The sequence below is a fragment of the Suncus etruscus genome, chromosome 14, assembly GCF_024139225.1.
Source record: "Suncus etruscus isolate mSunEtr1 chromosome 14, mSunEtr1.pri.cur, whole genome shotgun sequence".
NCBI classification, from domain to species: Eukaryota; Metazoa; Chordata; class Mammalia; order Eulipotyphla; family Soricidae; genus Suncus; species Suncus etruscus.
In genome coordinates, this window is record NC_064861.1 from 36,912,812 (window position 1) to 36,929,515 (window position 16,704).

The 16,704-nt window shown below is 39.0% G+C and overlaps 1 protein-coding gene across 1 annotated transcript in view; it reads left to right on the top strand.

The window, feature by feature from the left end:
* Positions 1 to 16,704, top strand: part of FBN2 (fibrillin 2) — a 287,333-nt gene that overhangs the window by 225,188 nt on the left and 45,441 nt on the right. The window contains exons 37-44 of the mRNA XM_049786704.1: positions 4,287 to 4,448; positions 5,101 to 5,169; positions 5,567 to 5,692; positions 7,608 to 7,733; positions 8,519 to 8,671; positions 14,957 to 15,025; positions 16,057 to 16,182; positions 16,495 to 16,620. Of these exons, the coding sequence (XP_049642661.1) occupies positions 4,287 to 4,448; positions 5,101 to 5,169; positions 5,567 to 5,692; positions 7,608 to 7,733; positions 8,519 to 8,671; positions 14,957 to 15,025; positions 16,057 to 16,182; positions 16,495 to 16,620 (957 nt within the window). The remainder of the gene's footprint in view (positions 1 to 4,286; positions 4,449 to 5,100; positions 5,170 to 5,566; positions 5,693 to 7,607; positions 7,734 to 8,518; positions 8,672 to 14,956; positions 15,026 to 16,056; positions 16,183 to 16,494; positions 16,621 to 16,704) is intronic.

Sequence of the window (16,704 nt, forward strand, 5' to 3'; positions counted from 1 at the left end):
AAGGACAGATATGAAATCAAAGGAGAGTTAAGGAAACATTACCACAATCCAATCAGGGATGATGCTGAATAAATTGAAGTTGTAGTGAAGGAAGGTATGGTAAATAGTAGTCAAACTCACATACATTTTTACATTATTTTTTTAATTTTATTATTATTTTGATGAAAACCAACTGATTTTTTATAGTAATGCCTTTTAGTGAAACTTCACATGTTTAAAAGCAGAGTGAGAGTGGCAGAGATAACTCACTGGGCTGAACGCATGCTTCACATGCAGGAGCCCTTGATTCACTTCCCAGCACTACATATGGTACCACCAGATGAGTGTCAAAAAGAGAGCAGAAAAGTAGAGATGGCATTATTATAGATTTGATAAAGGATGATAAGAAAGAATCAAATATTGACTCTGATATTCAGAGTATGAACATCTTTCTAAAAGGAAGTTTTTGGGGACAGAGAGATAGTTCAAAGAGTACATATTTTACATATTTTAATGTGGAGAACCAAGCTTAATCTTCAGAACTATAAGATCCTTTTTATTATGTAGTATGTGATAAATGATCCTTTGATTATATAGAGCATGACCAAAAATATGTTTTGTTTTGTTTTTTTTTTCAGTTTTTTTTAATTTATTTTTTTTTGTAAACAATACTTTTTTTTTATTAATTTTAATTATGACAACAAAGATGCAAAGAAAGAGGACATGGTAAAGTTACAGTGGAAGCCCAATCACCCATAAGCAGAATTCTCGGTAGTCCCAACGATGATATCCCAGCCTTGATCTTTCAACCAAAGAAAATTAAGAAAAACAAAACTGAACCCATGTACAATACAATTAATTTGTCCCTCAAATTCCCAGTTGTATTACATACTATTTCTTAGCAGCACACAATATAATCCAAAGAGATTAGACTTATGTAACTCCTTAAACATTGAGGGCAAAGTACATTTATCTAGTTCCATGCACATGCTTACTAGTTTAAGTTAACCTCAAAAGTTTTAGTGGGTTGTTTTTCTTAAGGATTGGAGTCAAGGGAAAATAGTAAAAAATGGTGTTAGAGTGGCATTTGTTTGCATAGGCCCACCAAAATATAAGGGACATGGAAAGAAAAATCATGGTCTAAATACAAGGAGACCCTACCCCTGACATTTCCCGGCACAGGACTGACTCTAGGCTCCAGGCAAACTAGTTTGTCCAATTCAAGTCATCGTCTGTAGTGGCAATACACCTTCATTCCTCACATAGTCTCTGTTGTTGGTATCATGTTTCTGTATTAAAGGTCCTGGAGTCTGCATATCCCATATTGCAGTCAGGATGGTGCAGAGCATCCTCTCGTTTCACCTCACACTTAAGGGGCACTAGAGAGAACCATGTCCTGAGGAGCAGGTCATTGTTGTTGTCAAGTCTTCTCAGTGTAAACGGAAGTCTCTTTTTAGGAGGTCGATGTCAGACCCTTGGTAGTGTCTTTCCTGGTAGAGGACTGCTTCCTCTTCTTCTCAGTGTAAACGGAAGTCTCTTTTTAGGAGGTCGATGTCAGACCCTTGGTAGTGTCTTTCCTGGTAGAGGACTCCTTCCTCTTCTTCTCAGTGTAAACGGAAGTCTCTTTTTAGGAGGTCTATGTCAGACCCTTGGTAGTGTCTTTCCTGGTAGAGGACTGCTTCCAGCTGTTGCTATAAAAGACCTTGGATGTTTCGTAGATAGCTTGCCTGGTTCTGGCGGGAATGGAGGATGCCCATTCTTCAGAGGCCTGTGCCAGGGCATTATATCAATGTTCAGGGTGTAAGGTACATTGTACTGAGATTTATTAGATAAGAACTTATCTGTAGGTATAGTGTTTTCCTATTTTAATGTGTCTATGCAAAGAAGGATCAATGCCATGAAGCGTTATTGGTGCATCTGGAGGCAATAGGAACAAGACCAGCAATTTCCATGACATAGTTCAATCATAGGCATTAAACTGAGGGACAGTTCCACCAACAATCCTTATTGAACAGCTTACAAAGAAAAGAAAAGATGAAAAGTGGATAGAAACACCATGGTAGAAGAATATAGAGAGAGTTACAGCTGTTAAAGAAAATATACATAAAATATTCAAAAGATATATGTGTGCAATTTATGTCATTCTAAATAGTTCTGGGATTGTTAGATCCACTGTATGTCTTTGGTCTGAGATTAGAACTGTGTATTATTGAAGTTAAGAAGGGTAAATCGGGGGTACTGATGGTTGGGAGGAGAATGCGTTCGCGCGGGGGCTAGTGCCCCCGCGCGGTTTACATCATGTAGACTAGTATGAAATTGCCAGTGATAGCCTGAGTATAACTGAAAACTATCTGCCACCCAACAGATCAAACACCACCCCCCAAGCCAATCTCAGGAGCTCAAGCCCCAACCAAGGCCAATCTCGCAGCTGGCCTGAGAGTGGGGAAAACCCAGGGTGCCCCATCAGGTCCTCCCAGAAACCCACCTGGAGATCCGGAGGAAAGGGGGAGAGGGGGGTCGGGTGACCCAGGTCCGGGCCCCCCTACCCTAGGCCGGGCCAAGTGGCCCCTGGCACATACGGAGGTCTGCCAGGAGCCAGCCCATGCCGGCTGAAAATCCTGCCCCAGGAAGGGAGGAAAGCCCTCCCAGGCCCCAAGGACCAGAGCTCAAGACCCACCCTAGGCCAATCTCCGCAGCTGGCCTGGGAGTGGGGAAAACCCAGGGTGCCCCATCAGGTCCTCCCAGAAACCCACCTGGAGATCCAGAGGAAAGGGGGAGAGGGGGGTCGGGTGACCCAGGTCCGGGCCCGCCTACCCTAGGCCGGGCCAAGTGGCCCCTGGCACATACGGAGGTCTGCCAGGAGCCAGCCCATGCCGGCTGAAAATCCTGCCCCAGGAAGGGAGGAAAGCCCTCCCAGGCCCCAAGGACCAGAGCTCAAGACCCACCCTAGGCCAATCTCCGCAGCTGGCCTGGGAGTGGGGAAAACCCAGGGTGCCCCATCAGGTCCTCCCAGAAACCCACCTGGAGATCCGGAGGAAAGGGGGAGAGGGGGGTCGGGTGACCCAGGTCCGGGCCCCCCTACCCTAGGCCGGGCCAAGTGGCCCCTGGCACATACGGAGGTCTGCCAGGAGCCAGCCCATGCCGGCTGAAAATCCTGCCCCAGGAAGGGAGGAAAGCCCTCCCAGGCCCCAAGGACCAGAGCTCAAGACCCACCCTAGGCCAATCTCCGCAGCTGGCCTGGGAGTGGGGAAAACCCAGGGTGCCCCATCAGGTCCTCCCAGAAACCCACCTGGAGATCCGGAGGAAAGGGGGAGAGGGGGGTCGGGTGACCCAGGTCCGGGCCCCCCTACCCTAGGCCGGGCCAAGTGGCCCCTGGCACATACGGAGGTCTGCCAGGAGCCAGCCCATGCTGGCTGAAAATCCTGCCCCAGGAAGGGAGGAAAGCCCTCCCAGGCCCCAAGGACCAGAGCTCAAGACCCACCCTAGGCCAATCTCCGCAGCTGGCCTGGGAGTGGGGAAAACCCAGGGTGCCCCATCAGGTCCTCCCAGAAACCTACCTGGAGATCCGGAGGAAAGGGGGAGAGGGGGGTCGGGTGACCCAGGTCCGGGCCCCCCTACCCTAGGCCGGGCCAAGTGGCCCCTGGCACATACGGAGGTCTGCCAGGAGCCAGCCCATGCCGGCTGAAAATCCTGCCCCAGGAAGGGAGGAAAGCCCTCCAAAAATATGTTTTATATGAAAATGCAAAAGACTTGGAGTCTGGAGGAATAGTACAATTGTTATATCGCAGTGGTTACAAGCCACTGTCCTCAACCTGCAAAACTCACAGTGCCTGTCTATGTGAAACCATGGGAGAATGGAGATAAAGTGGAGGAAAGTGCTGGGGTTCCCATTATGTCTCTTGGTATGATATATCACTTTATGTATGTCTTTCCATTACTCAGAAACTCAAGATAGAATGGTTATATATGTGTACATATATATATATATATTTTATATATATACATGTATATATATATTTTTTAAAAAAAAAAGGCCTCACATTCCTACTCTAAGAGAGCCAATTTGAGTTATCTCTTATTACTGCCTGGTTTTATGCTTGATATAAATTTCTAACCATAGGAAAGTCTGCCATTATTAGTTGAGTTCCTGCAATTTGATCTTTCAGAGGTTTTAGGCAAGAGATTGTTTTGTGTAAGGATGTAAATAAGCTTTTTCTATTACTTACACAGAATTGAAATTTCATCATTTGAGTGTTTATCATTTTACTCTATAAAAGACATGTTTTAAGCTCTTGTTTCGCTCTTAGACAACCGTGTTGGCAACTGCTACCTGAAGTTTGGACCTCGAGGTGACGGGAGTCTGTCCTGCAACACTGAGATTGGGGTGGGCGTCAGCCGCTCTTCCTGCTGCTGCTCTCTGGGAAAGGCCTGGGGGAACCCCTGTGAGACATGCCCCCCAGTCAATAGCAGTGAGTATGGAGCTGAAGAGAATGGGAATAATCTCGGGCTGCTAAGGACTAAGTCATCATTTTCTTCTTGTGCTAGGGAGGGGAGAAAAGGAGGGACCCCATAATTTTGGAAAATGAACTACTTTCAAAAGCCAGGAGTACTTTATACAAAAGAATTTAAATTCTTGCCTTTTATTGTTTTTCATGTGATGATAAAAAAAGAAATTAGTTGTTAACCACAATCCTATATGAATATCCGGTATCACAGATAAAGGTTATTCCTGGTGCCTCTCAGATGTTGTTTTAGTTCTGGTTCACAGACGTGTTATGTTCCTGAAGTCAACTTTTTTCTGTCTTAAATGGAAGCATATGACAGAGACAAAACTGGAATTGTCTGATACTTGCACATTTATTTACAAGCCAAAAGAATTGTGATACAGTTTTCTTACAAAGGAGCTTTTATTTTGTTAAAAACAAAGTACTAGCATTATTTTACTGTTTTTATAATTAATGATGGTTCAAGTAAAATACAATAGAATTTTCAATATATTTAAAAGGGCTATAAAGAAAATGAAGATGCATGCCGTAGGGTGTGTGGCAATTGCTGACTACTTGTTTGTTGTCCTAGCACTCAGACATCATGTCAAATCTCCTCTTTTCCTTTGTTCTGTAGCTGAATATTACACCCTGTGTCCTGGAGGTGAGGGTTTCAGACCTAACCCCATCACAATTATCTTAGAAGGTGAGCACACCTTGATTCACACCCTGACTTAAACAAGGTAAAAACGTTTTCATTTCAAACATTGCCAACCAGATTAGATTTTGAAAAGTTTAACATAAGGTTTCCAGTCTGCCAGATAAACTGCTTGTAAAGGGAGCAGGTCTGACCTAGTACAGTGATTTGATGTCTGTTATGTAGAGAAACTTTTTTTTTTATTAACCTCTGGCCTTAATCATTTGTTCTTAGATTATAGAAAAGTTCTCCACAGAAAACCCAAATAATTCATGGTCAGAACTGACCTTCCATCTAAGTAAACATTCACTCGGAGGCATGAAAGTCTGAATGCTGAAAACTTGATAACGGCTCTGTTTATGCATAATAATTATGTGTCTGACTTGAGCTGTCTCTCTATCTGCAGATATTGATGAGTGCCAGGAGTTGCCAGGCCTTTGTCAGGGAGGGAACTGTATCAACACTTTTGGGAGCTTTCAATGTGAATGCCCACAAGGCTACTACCTCAGTGAAGAAACCCGCATCTGTGAAGGTGAGGTCAGCTTACACTGTAAAATTATAAGTGCTGTTTAAAGCAGAATTACTGTTGGAGTCTTGGTAAAAGCCTTAGAAGACTCAGTAAAGGATTGGTTCTTCACAATAATGTTAATGTATATGATGGTTAAATAAATTGGCTTGCAGCTTATTTTCTATACCGTATTTCTTATTTCTCTCTGGGTAAGTGGAATTTGAGTGAACACATTCAATATCAAATAAGCTATTAGTCTAATATATGTAAGAATATTGCCTAATGCAGATAAAATTGGTAAGTTTGTGTGCCAACATTGAGCTATTTCAACAAGTTTCCCATATTAAGATACAAAGTAAAAAATTATAAGATGAAAACCCTATTCTTGCTTTTAGCTTCCCACTTACATCTGTGCTAAAATCATCCTTCTAGGAGCCTGTCTCCCTATTGGACTTGTAAACTCTTGTCTATTATGTTCATCATTATAGTTCTATGTTCTACCATATAGTAGAATCTCATGTTTATTTGTAAAATGAATGATGCTTCTAAAAATGAACATCAAATAGCTTACTTTTTCATTTTACATATACATATAATGAAAATTGTTGTTTCTATTAAGTCTTTCATTTGGAACTTGTTAAATAACTGCATCTGGAAGAAATATAATGTAATAGGAAAATCATAAGCTAGCTGTTCTAATTCTAGAATCTCCAAATTGGTATTAATTTAAAAGGATCCATAAAGATAAGAGCTCTCCTAACTGCATTGAATTTAAAGATGGCATGAAAATTTGGTTTACTGGAAATTGAGCTCCCATACGAGCCAGTTATACTACTCCTAGGGATAGACCCTAGGAACACAAAAACACAATACAAAAATCTCTTCCTCACACCTCTATTTGTTGCCACACTATTTACAATAGCCAGACTCTGGAAACAACCAAGATGCCCTTCAACAGATAAATGGCTAAAGAAACTGTAGTACATATACACAATGGAATATTATGCAGCCATCAGGAGAGGTGAAGTCATGAAATTTTCCTATACATGGATATACTTGGAATCTATTATGCTGAGTGAAATAAGTCAGAGGGAGAGAGATAGACTCAGAATAGTCTCACTCATCTATGGGTATTAAGAAAAATGAAAGAGATTTTTGCAATAAACCTTAGAGAAGGTACAGCTCACGTCATGTAGCCCACCACAAAGAGTGGTGAGAGAAGTTAGAGAAATAACTACACTGAGGATATCATAACAATGTGAATGAATCAAGGAAGTGGAAAGCCTGTATAGAGTACAGTCAGGGGTGGGGTGGGGAGGAAGAAGATTTTGTACATTGGTGGTGGGAATGTTGCACCAGTGAAGGGGGTGTTCTTTTACATGACTGAAACCCAACTACAATCATATTTGTAATCAGGTAAGAAACATTTTTTGGTTTAAATGACAGGAGAAAGCAGAATTTAATGAAAATTCTTTTGAGCACTATGGAATTTCAATTTTAAGTTATAGAACCCATTTAAATTGCTTTTCGCACTGTGGAATAATTTTTTGATAAATTTTAGCTTTGACTTGATTTTATTTTTGTTTTGGGGCCACTCCTGGTGACACTCAGAGGTTACTCCTGGCTCTTTGCTCAAAAATCATTCCTGGCAGGCTCAGGGGACTTTATGGGATGCCAGGAATCGAATCTAGATCTATCCCAGGTCGACCACATGTAAGGCAAGGCAAATGCCCTACCACTCCAACCCTAAAAAAAATTGTGTCATATGAATTTCCATGTGGGGCATTATTGTCTGTATAAATGTTTTAAATTCTAAATTTGAGTGAGATATGGAATTGGGAAATGATATTCTAGCTTCTATTATTAAGTTTAAATGATATAACGTGTAAATACATGGAAAACCATTTTATTAATCAGCATCATTTCTTGCTTGCTGTAGACATTGATGAGTGTTTCGCACACCCTGGTGTGTGTGGGCCTGGGACCTGCTACAATACCTTGGGAAACTACACGTGCATTTGCCCACCAGAGTACATGCAGGTCAATGGAGGCCACAACTGCATGGGTAGGTGCTGGGCTTGGGGTTCAATAAGTCACAGTTGCTGTATGCTAGCAGCATTCAAAGTTTAGAATTATTATTTGGAAATCAATGCTTAATTAAAGAGCAAGTTTATCCAAAGTCTTACAAACCCCTGACTGTCTTGTATTTTCAAATGTTAGCTACATTTTTAAAGCATAAGACCAAAGTAAATAACTCCAGCAAATATTACAATTATATTCTTATACTCCTATTTTTTCATTGCTTGAAAATGATCATTACACATAAGAACATATTTAACTCAATCGTAGTTTTTTTTTTGTTTTTTGTTTTTTGGTTTTTTGTTTTTGTTTTTGTTTTTGGGTCACACCCGGCGGTGCTCAGGGGTTACTCCTGGCTGTCTGCTCAGAAATAGCTCCTGGCAGACACGGGGGACCATATGGGATACTGGAATTTGAACCAACCACCTTTGGTCCTGGATCGGCTGCTTGCAAGGCAAACGCCGCTGTGCTATCTCTCCGGTTCCACAATCGTAGTATTTTTTAAAATAAAGGCTTTTATGTAGAACAGTGGGTATTAACTTTGTTTCCCAAAGAAAAATATAAACAGTCTCTTGTTTAAAAGCTGGAGAAATGTTAATCTAGAAAGTAATTTATGTTCGCTTTAAATAATTGTTCCAAGATACCTTCATATGGTCAAGAACTCTGTGAGTGCTGGGTTCATTACAAAAGCATGGATTTGAGGGTGCGCAAGCTGCTTTTTCAGCTACTGCTACTAGGATAGTCTGACTGATGTACTTTTTCTATAAATAGACATGAGAAAAAGCTTCTGCTACAGAAGCTATAATGGAACCACATGTGAAAATGAGCTGCCTTTTAATGTGACAAAAAGGATGTGCTGTTGCACGTACAATGTTGGCAAAGCCTGGAATAAACCATGTGAACCATGCCCAACACCAGGAACAGGTAAGCACACAGTTCATCATTCATTGTTTGCCAAAGATCACATCCACAACAGCCACATGTGATGGTCTAACCTAGGCAAACAGGCATGAGCCACCAGAGCTACTTGGTCACTAAATACATAGCAGCATCCTATAGAACCATTTCCCAAGTTGTTTGTTTTTATGATTCAAGCATAAATTTCTGAAATATCTATTGAATTGTATCCTGTAATTTAGCTGGGGCTTTAGAGTGCAGATCCTGAAAATAAACCCCAACACTAAAAAGTTAAAGATTTTTGTGTCCACTGTTCCATTTTAATTGTCTGAAAACATCCTGATTAATTGTGCATTTATTCAGAAAAATATTAAGTAACTGCTCTATATTGTTAAATCAGATATAGAAGGTGTAGTATCTTTATTTAAAGAACTTTGGTAATGTAAATGCTATCAAGATCAGTATATTTTCTTAGTTCAGTGATTTAAAATATATCCATAAATTTATAAGTATAACTTACTAAACACAACCTTTTCTCATCTGCTTTCTTTCCCTGATAGATCTGAAATATTTAGGAAAGGAAAAAGAACTATTCTTTACATAATATAATTTGTTCACAAACTATATGCTCTAGAAAGAAAAAGTTGAAGGATAATACAGAAACAAAAAAGTTGACTAACAAGTGTTCCCCATTAAGTTGGAGCAATAGTATATAGAACACGGTCTTACACTTGACTGACTTAGATTCCATCCCAACATCACATGTAGTCCCCTTCCTGCAAGGAGTGGTTCCTGAGTGCAGAGACAGGAGTAATCCCTGGGCATCATTTGGTGTGTGTGTCCAAAAACAAAAAAACTTTTTGCTATTTAGGTTTCTTTATGACCTGAAGAAGAATCAGTATTTTTTTAATGTTTTTTATTTTAGGTATCATGATTTACAATACTGTTTCATGATATGGTGTCATCCATACAACGTTCTGGCACCACATCTTCCACCACAGCTTCTGTTTCTTTCCATTATTGTCCCCCTCTCAGGCTCCTTGCACTCCCACTCTCTCCATCAATGTCCCACTATCCCCTCATCCTAACTCTTGCATATCATTGCACCCTCTTCTCTCACTGTGGTAATCTCAATTCTGTAGACCAGTTCTCAAGCTTTGTTGCTTTTAAACATTTGTTACTTCCTTACAGTGTTTATTATATTCCTATGAGGGATCATTCTGTGTCTGTCCCTCTTTCTCCTCTGAGTAATTTTATTCAGCAGAATATTCTCTAGACCCATCCAGGTAGCAGCAAATTGTATAATTTTGTCTTTTTGTAGGGACAAGTATTATTCCATCATGCACAATTTCTTTGCCACTAATCTGTTCTTGGACACTTGGGTTGTTTCCATACTTTAGTTATTGTGAATAGTACTGCAATAAACATAGGAGTGAGTGCAAATGTGTTTTCTGAATAGTGTTTTTGGATCCTTAATACCTAGTATTTTTGTAAATGCCTGTATGTTTTCCATAAAGGCTGGACCAGTTAACATTTCTACCAGTAGTGTATGGGGATCCCTTTTCCCCATATCCCACCAACCCTTTATGATATGTATCAGTCTCACTGGTGTAAGGTGACATCCCATCTAATGAATTGATATTCCCTGACAAAAGCATATAGAGAAAATTTTTAATATTTGCCATCTTTTTTAATATAGTTTTAAGTTTTTGTTCTTTTTTAATTTTTACTTTACACCATTACTTATCGAGTTGTTCACAATCATCATACAGATTATAATATTGTTGTTTCAGGCATTAAATGTTCAAACAACAATCCCACCAGCATTGTATCTTTTCCTTCACTAATGTCCCCAGTTTTCTATTCACCATGATACCCTGCCCCTTTGCAGGCACAAACAGATTTACTTCATATTGTTTGTTAGAACACAAAGACAAATGGAATTATCAAACTTAGATAAGCAAAGGCCAATTAAAAATAACTCAGATCTCTCTATGATGTGACTAAAGTCTAGACCAGATTACCTGGGAAGTGACTGACCATTATTTTCTTTTTGTCTTGGTAGAGGAGCATAATGATCTTTACTCTAAATATCTATAAATGCTAACAGTTGAACCAAAGGACAATTAAGAAATAGTGATTGTATATTAGTTTCCTTACAGTATAGCAGATTGTTATGTCATTTTGTTCATTATTGTGTCCTAATTTTGATTAGGAGGAAAACATCTGCTCCCTCATTGGACCACTATGTAGAATTTCCCCCTATTACCATTTGTCTTTGTGGGTTTTCTCCTACATCCCAAAGATAAGCATGTTAATTTGATAGCCAGGCCTGAGTTGCTCCATGTTTAGTGAGCATAAGTGTGCATCTTAGTATTCCCTGAAATGGAAGCGTGTCCTTACCAAGGTTGGCTCCACCTTGCATTATGTGCTACCAGGTTAGACACTGTTCACCCTCAAATCTTAAGTAGAATCAGTGATTTGGAAAATAAATTTATTAGATTATTTAAAATGTAATTTCTAATTAAAATTCTGCAAATTATTCCTTAATTTTAAAAGCATTAGGGTCACCATTTATAAAATAATTGCTTTTTTTACAAGAACTATGAACTTCACTATGTAAACTTAACTCTTGTCTGAATAATTAGCCTACCATTTATGTAACTTTATTTAAACTTGGACTTCCCAAAAATCTTCATTAGCCATGATATTAAATTCAAACTTAAGGATTAACTTAAGTGTGACTTAAGTTATACATATATGACTGTGTATACATTAAACTTTTTTAATGTGATGATTTAATAAATTGACCCATGGATGCTTTATCAATGGTGTGGAGCCAGTGGAGAAGGGAATTTTCTTGTTTATATATTGCATAGTTTTTTTTCAGCCACACCCGTTTGATGCTCAGGGGTTACTCCTGGCTAAGTGCCCAGAAATTTCCTCTGACTTTGGGGGACCATATGGGACTCGAACTGCAGTCCTTCCTTGGCTAGCGCTTGCAAGGCAGACACCTTACCTCTAGCGCCACCTCACCAGCCCCAAATACCTTGCATAGTTTTATTTCATTTTATATATATAGAAATACTTTTTATTATTCACTAAGATGTCATAAATTAGAAATTAAAGATGACTACTTTGGGAGATTAAGTGATATTCTTTTTGTGAGAAAAAGTCATGGGTTTAAGTTTAAGAGATGAGTCTGTATTTAAAGTAAATTGCCTTTTTATATCTGACCTTAAGTAGCTTGTCCTTCTAATTTATCTGATTCATCAAAATCAAAGTAATTTATCAAATATAAATGAAAATGGTGATTAATTCTTATGTAACTATAACTATTAAATGGGATCATATGTACAAATTACAAGTCACATATTCTACACTATTAGAAACCATTAATTAAGCAAATACTATGTTCTTCTTCCTATATTCTGTATCCTGTTTTATACTGTTAGATGAATTATATAATAAGTCTCACATACTGTTTTCATCAGCTTGACTCACTTTTGTAGTTCATCAGAAGCAATCTGCTTCATAGGAAGTAAAAATCTCTATTGGTTTGATGAATTATGGGTTGGAATAATAATTACAACTTTCTTATTTTCATACTTTTATTTTTGATACCTTACATTTCATCTCTCAGTGATGACATTTTGTTTAAAAATTTTGTGTCTAAATTATTATTTATGTTAGACTACCTTGTCTTTATAAAAATAGTTTTCCATATTTACGCCTTTGTACAATTCCTGATCCACTTTTGAATGTGTACTGTAAACTGATGTCTTAGTCTACCAAAACAGGGACTGGATAGATAGCACAGTGGTAGGGCATTTGTCTTGCACGCGGCCAACCATGTATGGACCCAAGTTCGATTCCTGGCATCCCATTTTGTCCCCCAGCCTGCCAGAGGCGATTTCTGAGTTCAGAGCCAGGAGTAACCCCTGAGTGCCACTGGATGTGGCCCAAAAACCAATCAATCAATCAATAAAGTTTTAAAAATCTACCAAACAGAATCATTAGACTTCTTAAAGCTCTGCATATCTAAATAAGAAAAGAACTTAAATATCTAACTAACTCATCAGTTCTACATCACGAAGAGCAAAACACAGCCAGTATTGTTGGGGTGCTTTAGAAAAGAGGGACCCTAATCCATTGATGGTATGAATGTCAATAAGGCTAGCACTTTTGGAATACAGCATGGACACCTATTTAAAAACTAGAAATTGAGCTTCCATATGACCCAGAAATTTTGCTTCTTGACATCTGTCCCAGGGGTCAAAAACTTTGTTCAGAAAATATATTTTCATTCCTATATTCATTGTGGTTCTATTCACAATACTCATAATATGGAAACAATCCAAGTATCTAAGAACAGATGACTGATTTACAAAAAAAAAGTGTGGAATACTTTTAATGGAATTTATTTAAAAAAAAAAAAAAAGACAAAATCATGCAATTTGCTCCTTTTTGTATGACTCTGGAAAGTATTCTGCTGAGCAAAATTGGTCATTAGGAAAGGGAAAGACACAAAATTATCTTTCCCAATGCAAGGCATAAATAAACATAGTATGTAAATAACAAATACCCGAAGACAACAAAAACTAAGAATGTAGAAAGCATACCGTGGTGGTGGGGCTAACACTGGGACAATAGTGGAAGGAAGTGGACTCTCAGGTTAAGAGTGTAGTGCTGGGGCCGGTGAGGTGGCGCTAGAGGCAAGGTGTCTGCCTTGCGAGCGCTAGCCAAGGAAAGGACCACAGTTCGATTCCCCAGCGTCCCATATGGTCCCCCCAAGCCAGGGGCAATTTCGGAGCGCTTAGCCAGGAATAACCCCTGAGCATCAAACGGGTGTGGCCCGAAAAAAAAAAAAAAAAAAAAAAACAAAGAGTGTAGTGCTAGGGCCCGGAGAGATAGCACAGCGGCGTCTGCCTTGCAAGCAGCCGATCCAGGACCAAAGGTGGTTGGTTCGAATCCCGGTGTCCCATATGGTCCCCTGTGCCTGCCAGGAGCTATTTCTGAGCAGACAGCCAGGAGTAACCCCTGAGCAATGCGGGGTGTGGCCCAAAAACAAAAAAAAAAAAAAGAGTGTAGTGCTAGAATGTTTTATGCTTGAATAGTTTTATGCCATGAATAGTTTTATAAACCAGGGTGCTGGTTTATAATTTTTGAGGGGCCACACCCAGCAATAAGCAGAGGTTACTCCTAGCTCTGAACTCAGTAACTGCATTCCTGGCGGTTTTCAGGAAACCATATGGGATGTCAGGGATTAATACAGGTTGGCCACATGCATGGCAAACACCCTACATACAGTACTATCAATCCATCCCTAAAATAAAAAAATTTTATTTTGGTCACACCAGGCAGCGCTCAGGGGTTACTCCTGGCTCTAGAGAAATTGCTCCTGAAAGGCTCAGGGGACTATATTGGATGCCAGGATTCGAACCACCGACCTTCTGCATGCAAGGCAAATGCCTTACCTCCATGCTATCTCTATGGCCAATAAAATAAAAAATTTAATAAAATTTTAATTAATTTTTAATTTTATAAAATTATATATATTCATATACAATATTTTATATAAATAAACACCAGGCATAACAATTATACAATGAGTAGGTTCTTGCCTTGCACATCCTAAACTGCATTTGATCCTGGCACTCTATGTGGTCCTCTCAAATACAAACCTAAAAGTAAATCCTGAACAAAGCCTAGTGTGTACAAGGACCAAAACTAAATAGATAAAAAGGAATAAATAGAAGTTGAAGCAATAATATAACAGATCATTTGTCTTGGGCTTAATCCCCAGCATCCCATATGGTCTCCTGAGCAGTTCAGGGAGTAATTCCTGAGTATAGAGTCAAGAATAACCCCTGAGCATCACCAACTGTGGCCCCAAAAATAAATAAATAAACAAATGCCTAAGTAGATATTTTAAATCTTATACTCAGATACATTGTCTACTGAGACCTGTAAGTATTGATGGGGATGATGCTGATAGTAAAAGAATGCCTAGATCCACTCCTAACAAAGCTAGAATTGTTCTCAAATAAGTATAAGAAATTAAAACAATAAGATATTTCTAGGAGGATAGCAGTTCAATCCCCTTGTGTCCCATATGGTCCACCAAGCCAGGAGCGATTTCTGAGCGCATAACCAGGAGTAACCCCTGAGCATCACTGGGTGTGGCCAAAAATCAAAAAAGAAAAAAAAGAAAAGAGAAGAATGAGATATTGTTTATTAATGCAGTACTTATAAAATGTTATTTTGGAGATGTTTGTAAGTTTTACTAATGTGCTTGTTTATTTATTAAAGCTGACTTTAAATCCATATGTGGAAATATTCCTGGATTCACATTTGACATTCACACAGGAAAAGCTGTTGGTGAGTTTTCCAGAGTTTTTTCTTTTGATACATATTTTGTTACCTTTTATAAAATCTAATCAGTGTTTTTAAAGTTTAAATTATTGTAAAATATAATAATCTGGTCCCACTACATTGTTAAGCAAAAATGAAATATAATGCTTGGAGATTCTCATGGCATGTTATGATGGTATTATTTTTTCAGGATAGGCTGGGGATCTTTATTCTCTATGCATAGTGGAGGCCTACATTGTTTCCCCATTTTCACACTGGTAGTGTGGTGTTTTCTACATGTTATGAGGTTCATTGAGGAGAAGTCCTCACCCACATAGTGGAGTGAAGTAGCCAGGCTCCTCTGGTTCTGTACTTTGTGTGTGTCGTGGGGGTGAGGGGTTCATCTCTCTTTCCATTGACATGCTTTCTGTGGGCTCTTAAGAGTCGTTTGGGTCCTAGCACCAGCAGTGCATCAGGATGGCACCTGCCTTGACATGTGCATAGCTGGTGGGGAGCAGCTCCACCCATCTAGTGCAGGTTTAGTCCACCTCTGTTGACATATTTTACGGGCTTTTTAGGGCAGTGTGTTCCTGGTGCTATGGTGCCAGGGAGTTGGGATGGAACTCGAATTGACATGCGCTCAGCTGGTGGACTGCCAATAAGTTCTGATAGTTAGATGACTTACCTAAATATTTCATACTCAAGCTCAGAATTTTGGTCAAATTTCCAGACTCATGAATCTATTACATGACATTTAAACCTCTAGTTGTGTATTTTATGTGCATATTTTTATGTTATTCTGACTATCCCTTTCTTTCTGAGTTACATATAGTTACTCAATATATTTGATTGGTTATTTAAGTTTCTTTCTACAGTATTAAGAAAATTTATTTCATGGTTTATGTTTTCATGAAGCTCAATGTCGTTCATATCTCTATAGAATTGCTTTTTCGACAGTGTAGGTTTTTGCTTTCCACTGTATATAATGTATTATTCAGGGGGTTACAATAAATACATTAGGCAAAGACTTACATTTGACCAAATCTGTTCATTTTCAGACATAGATGAATGTAAAGAGATTCCGGGAATTTGTGCGAATGGTGTGTGCATTAACCAGATTGGTAGTTTTCGCTGTGAATGTCCTACAGGATTCAGTTACAATGACCTGCTCCTTGTCTGTGAAGGTAATCTGATTGATACTTGCATATCTTTTATCCAAAAATATTTGGTAAAATAATGGATTTTTCTCTTTTTTCTTTAAGTTGAATATTTTAACCCTTCTGCCAACAGCCTCCACACTGGCTGGCCAGGGTCATCTTTAGAAGATGAACCTAAAATAATTGGGTTTTTTTAGACATTCTTCTGATTAATCCCTTTTCTTTTACAGAGATTAAGAGTTCTGTGAAACCCTATATATTTAACCCAATTGGTTAAGTATTGGTTAGGTATAATACTAATACAATGTCAATTTTAAAATAATATTGTTGCTTTTTCAGATATTGATGAATGCAGCAATGGCGATAATCTCTGTCAGCGCAACGCAGACTGTATCAATAGTCCTGGCAGCTACCGCTGTGAATGTGCTTCAGGTTTCAAACTATCACCCAATGGGGCCTGTGTAGGTAAGACACTGACTTGGTCTTTAGCACTGAGCACAGTAATCTTTAGGTTTTCTACACTAAAAAATTGTCATTGTTTTATAGTCA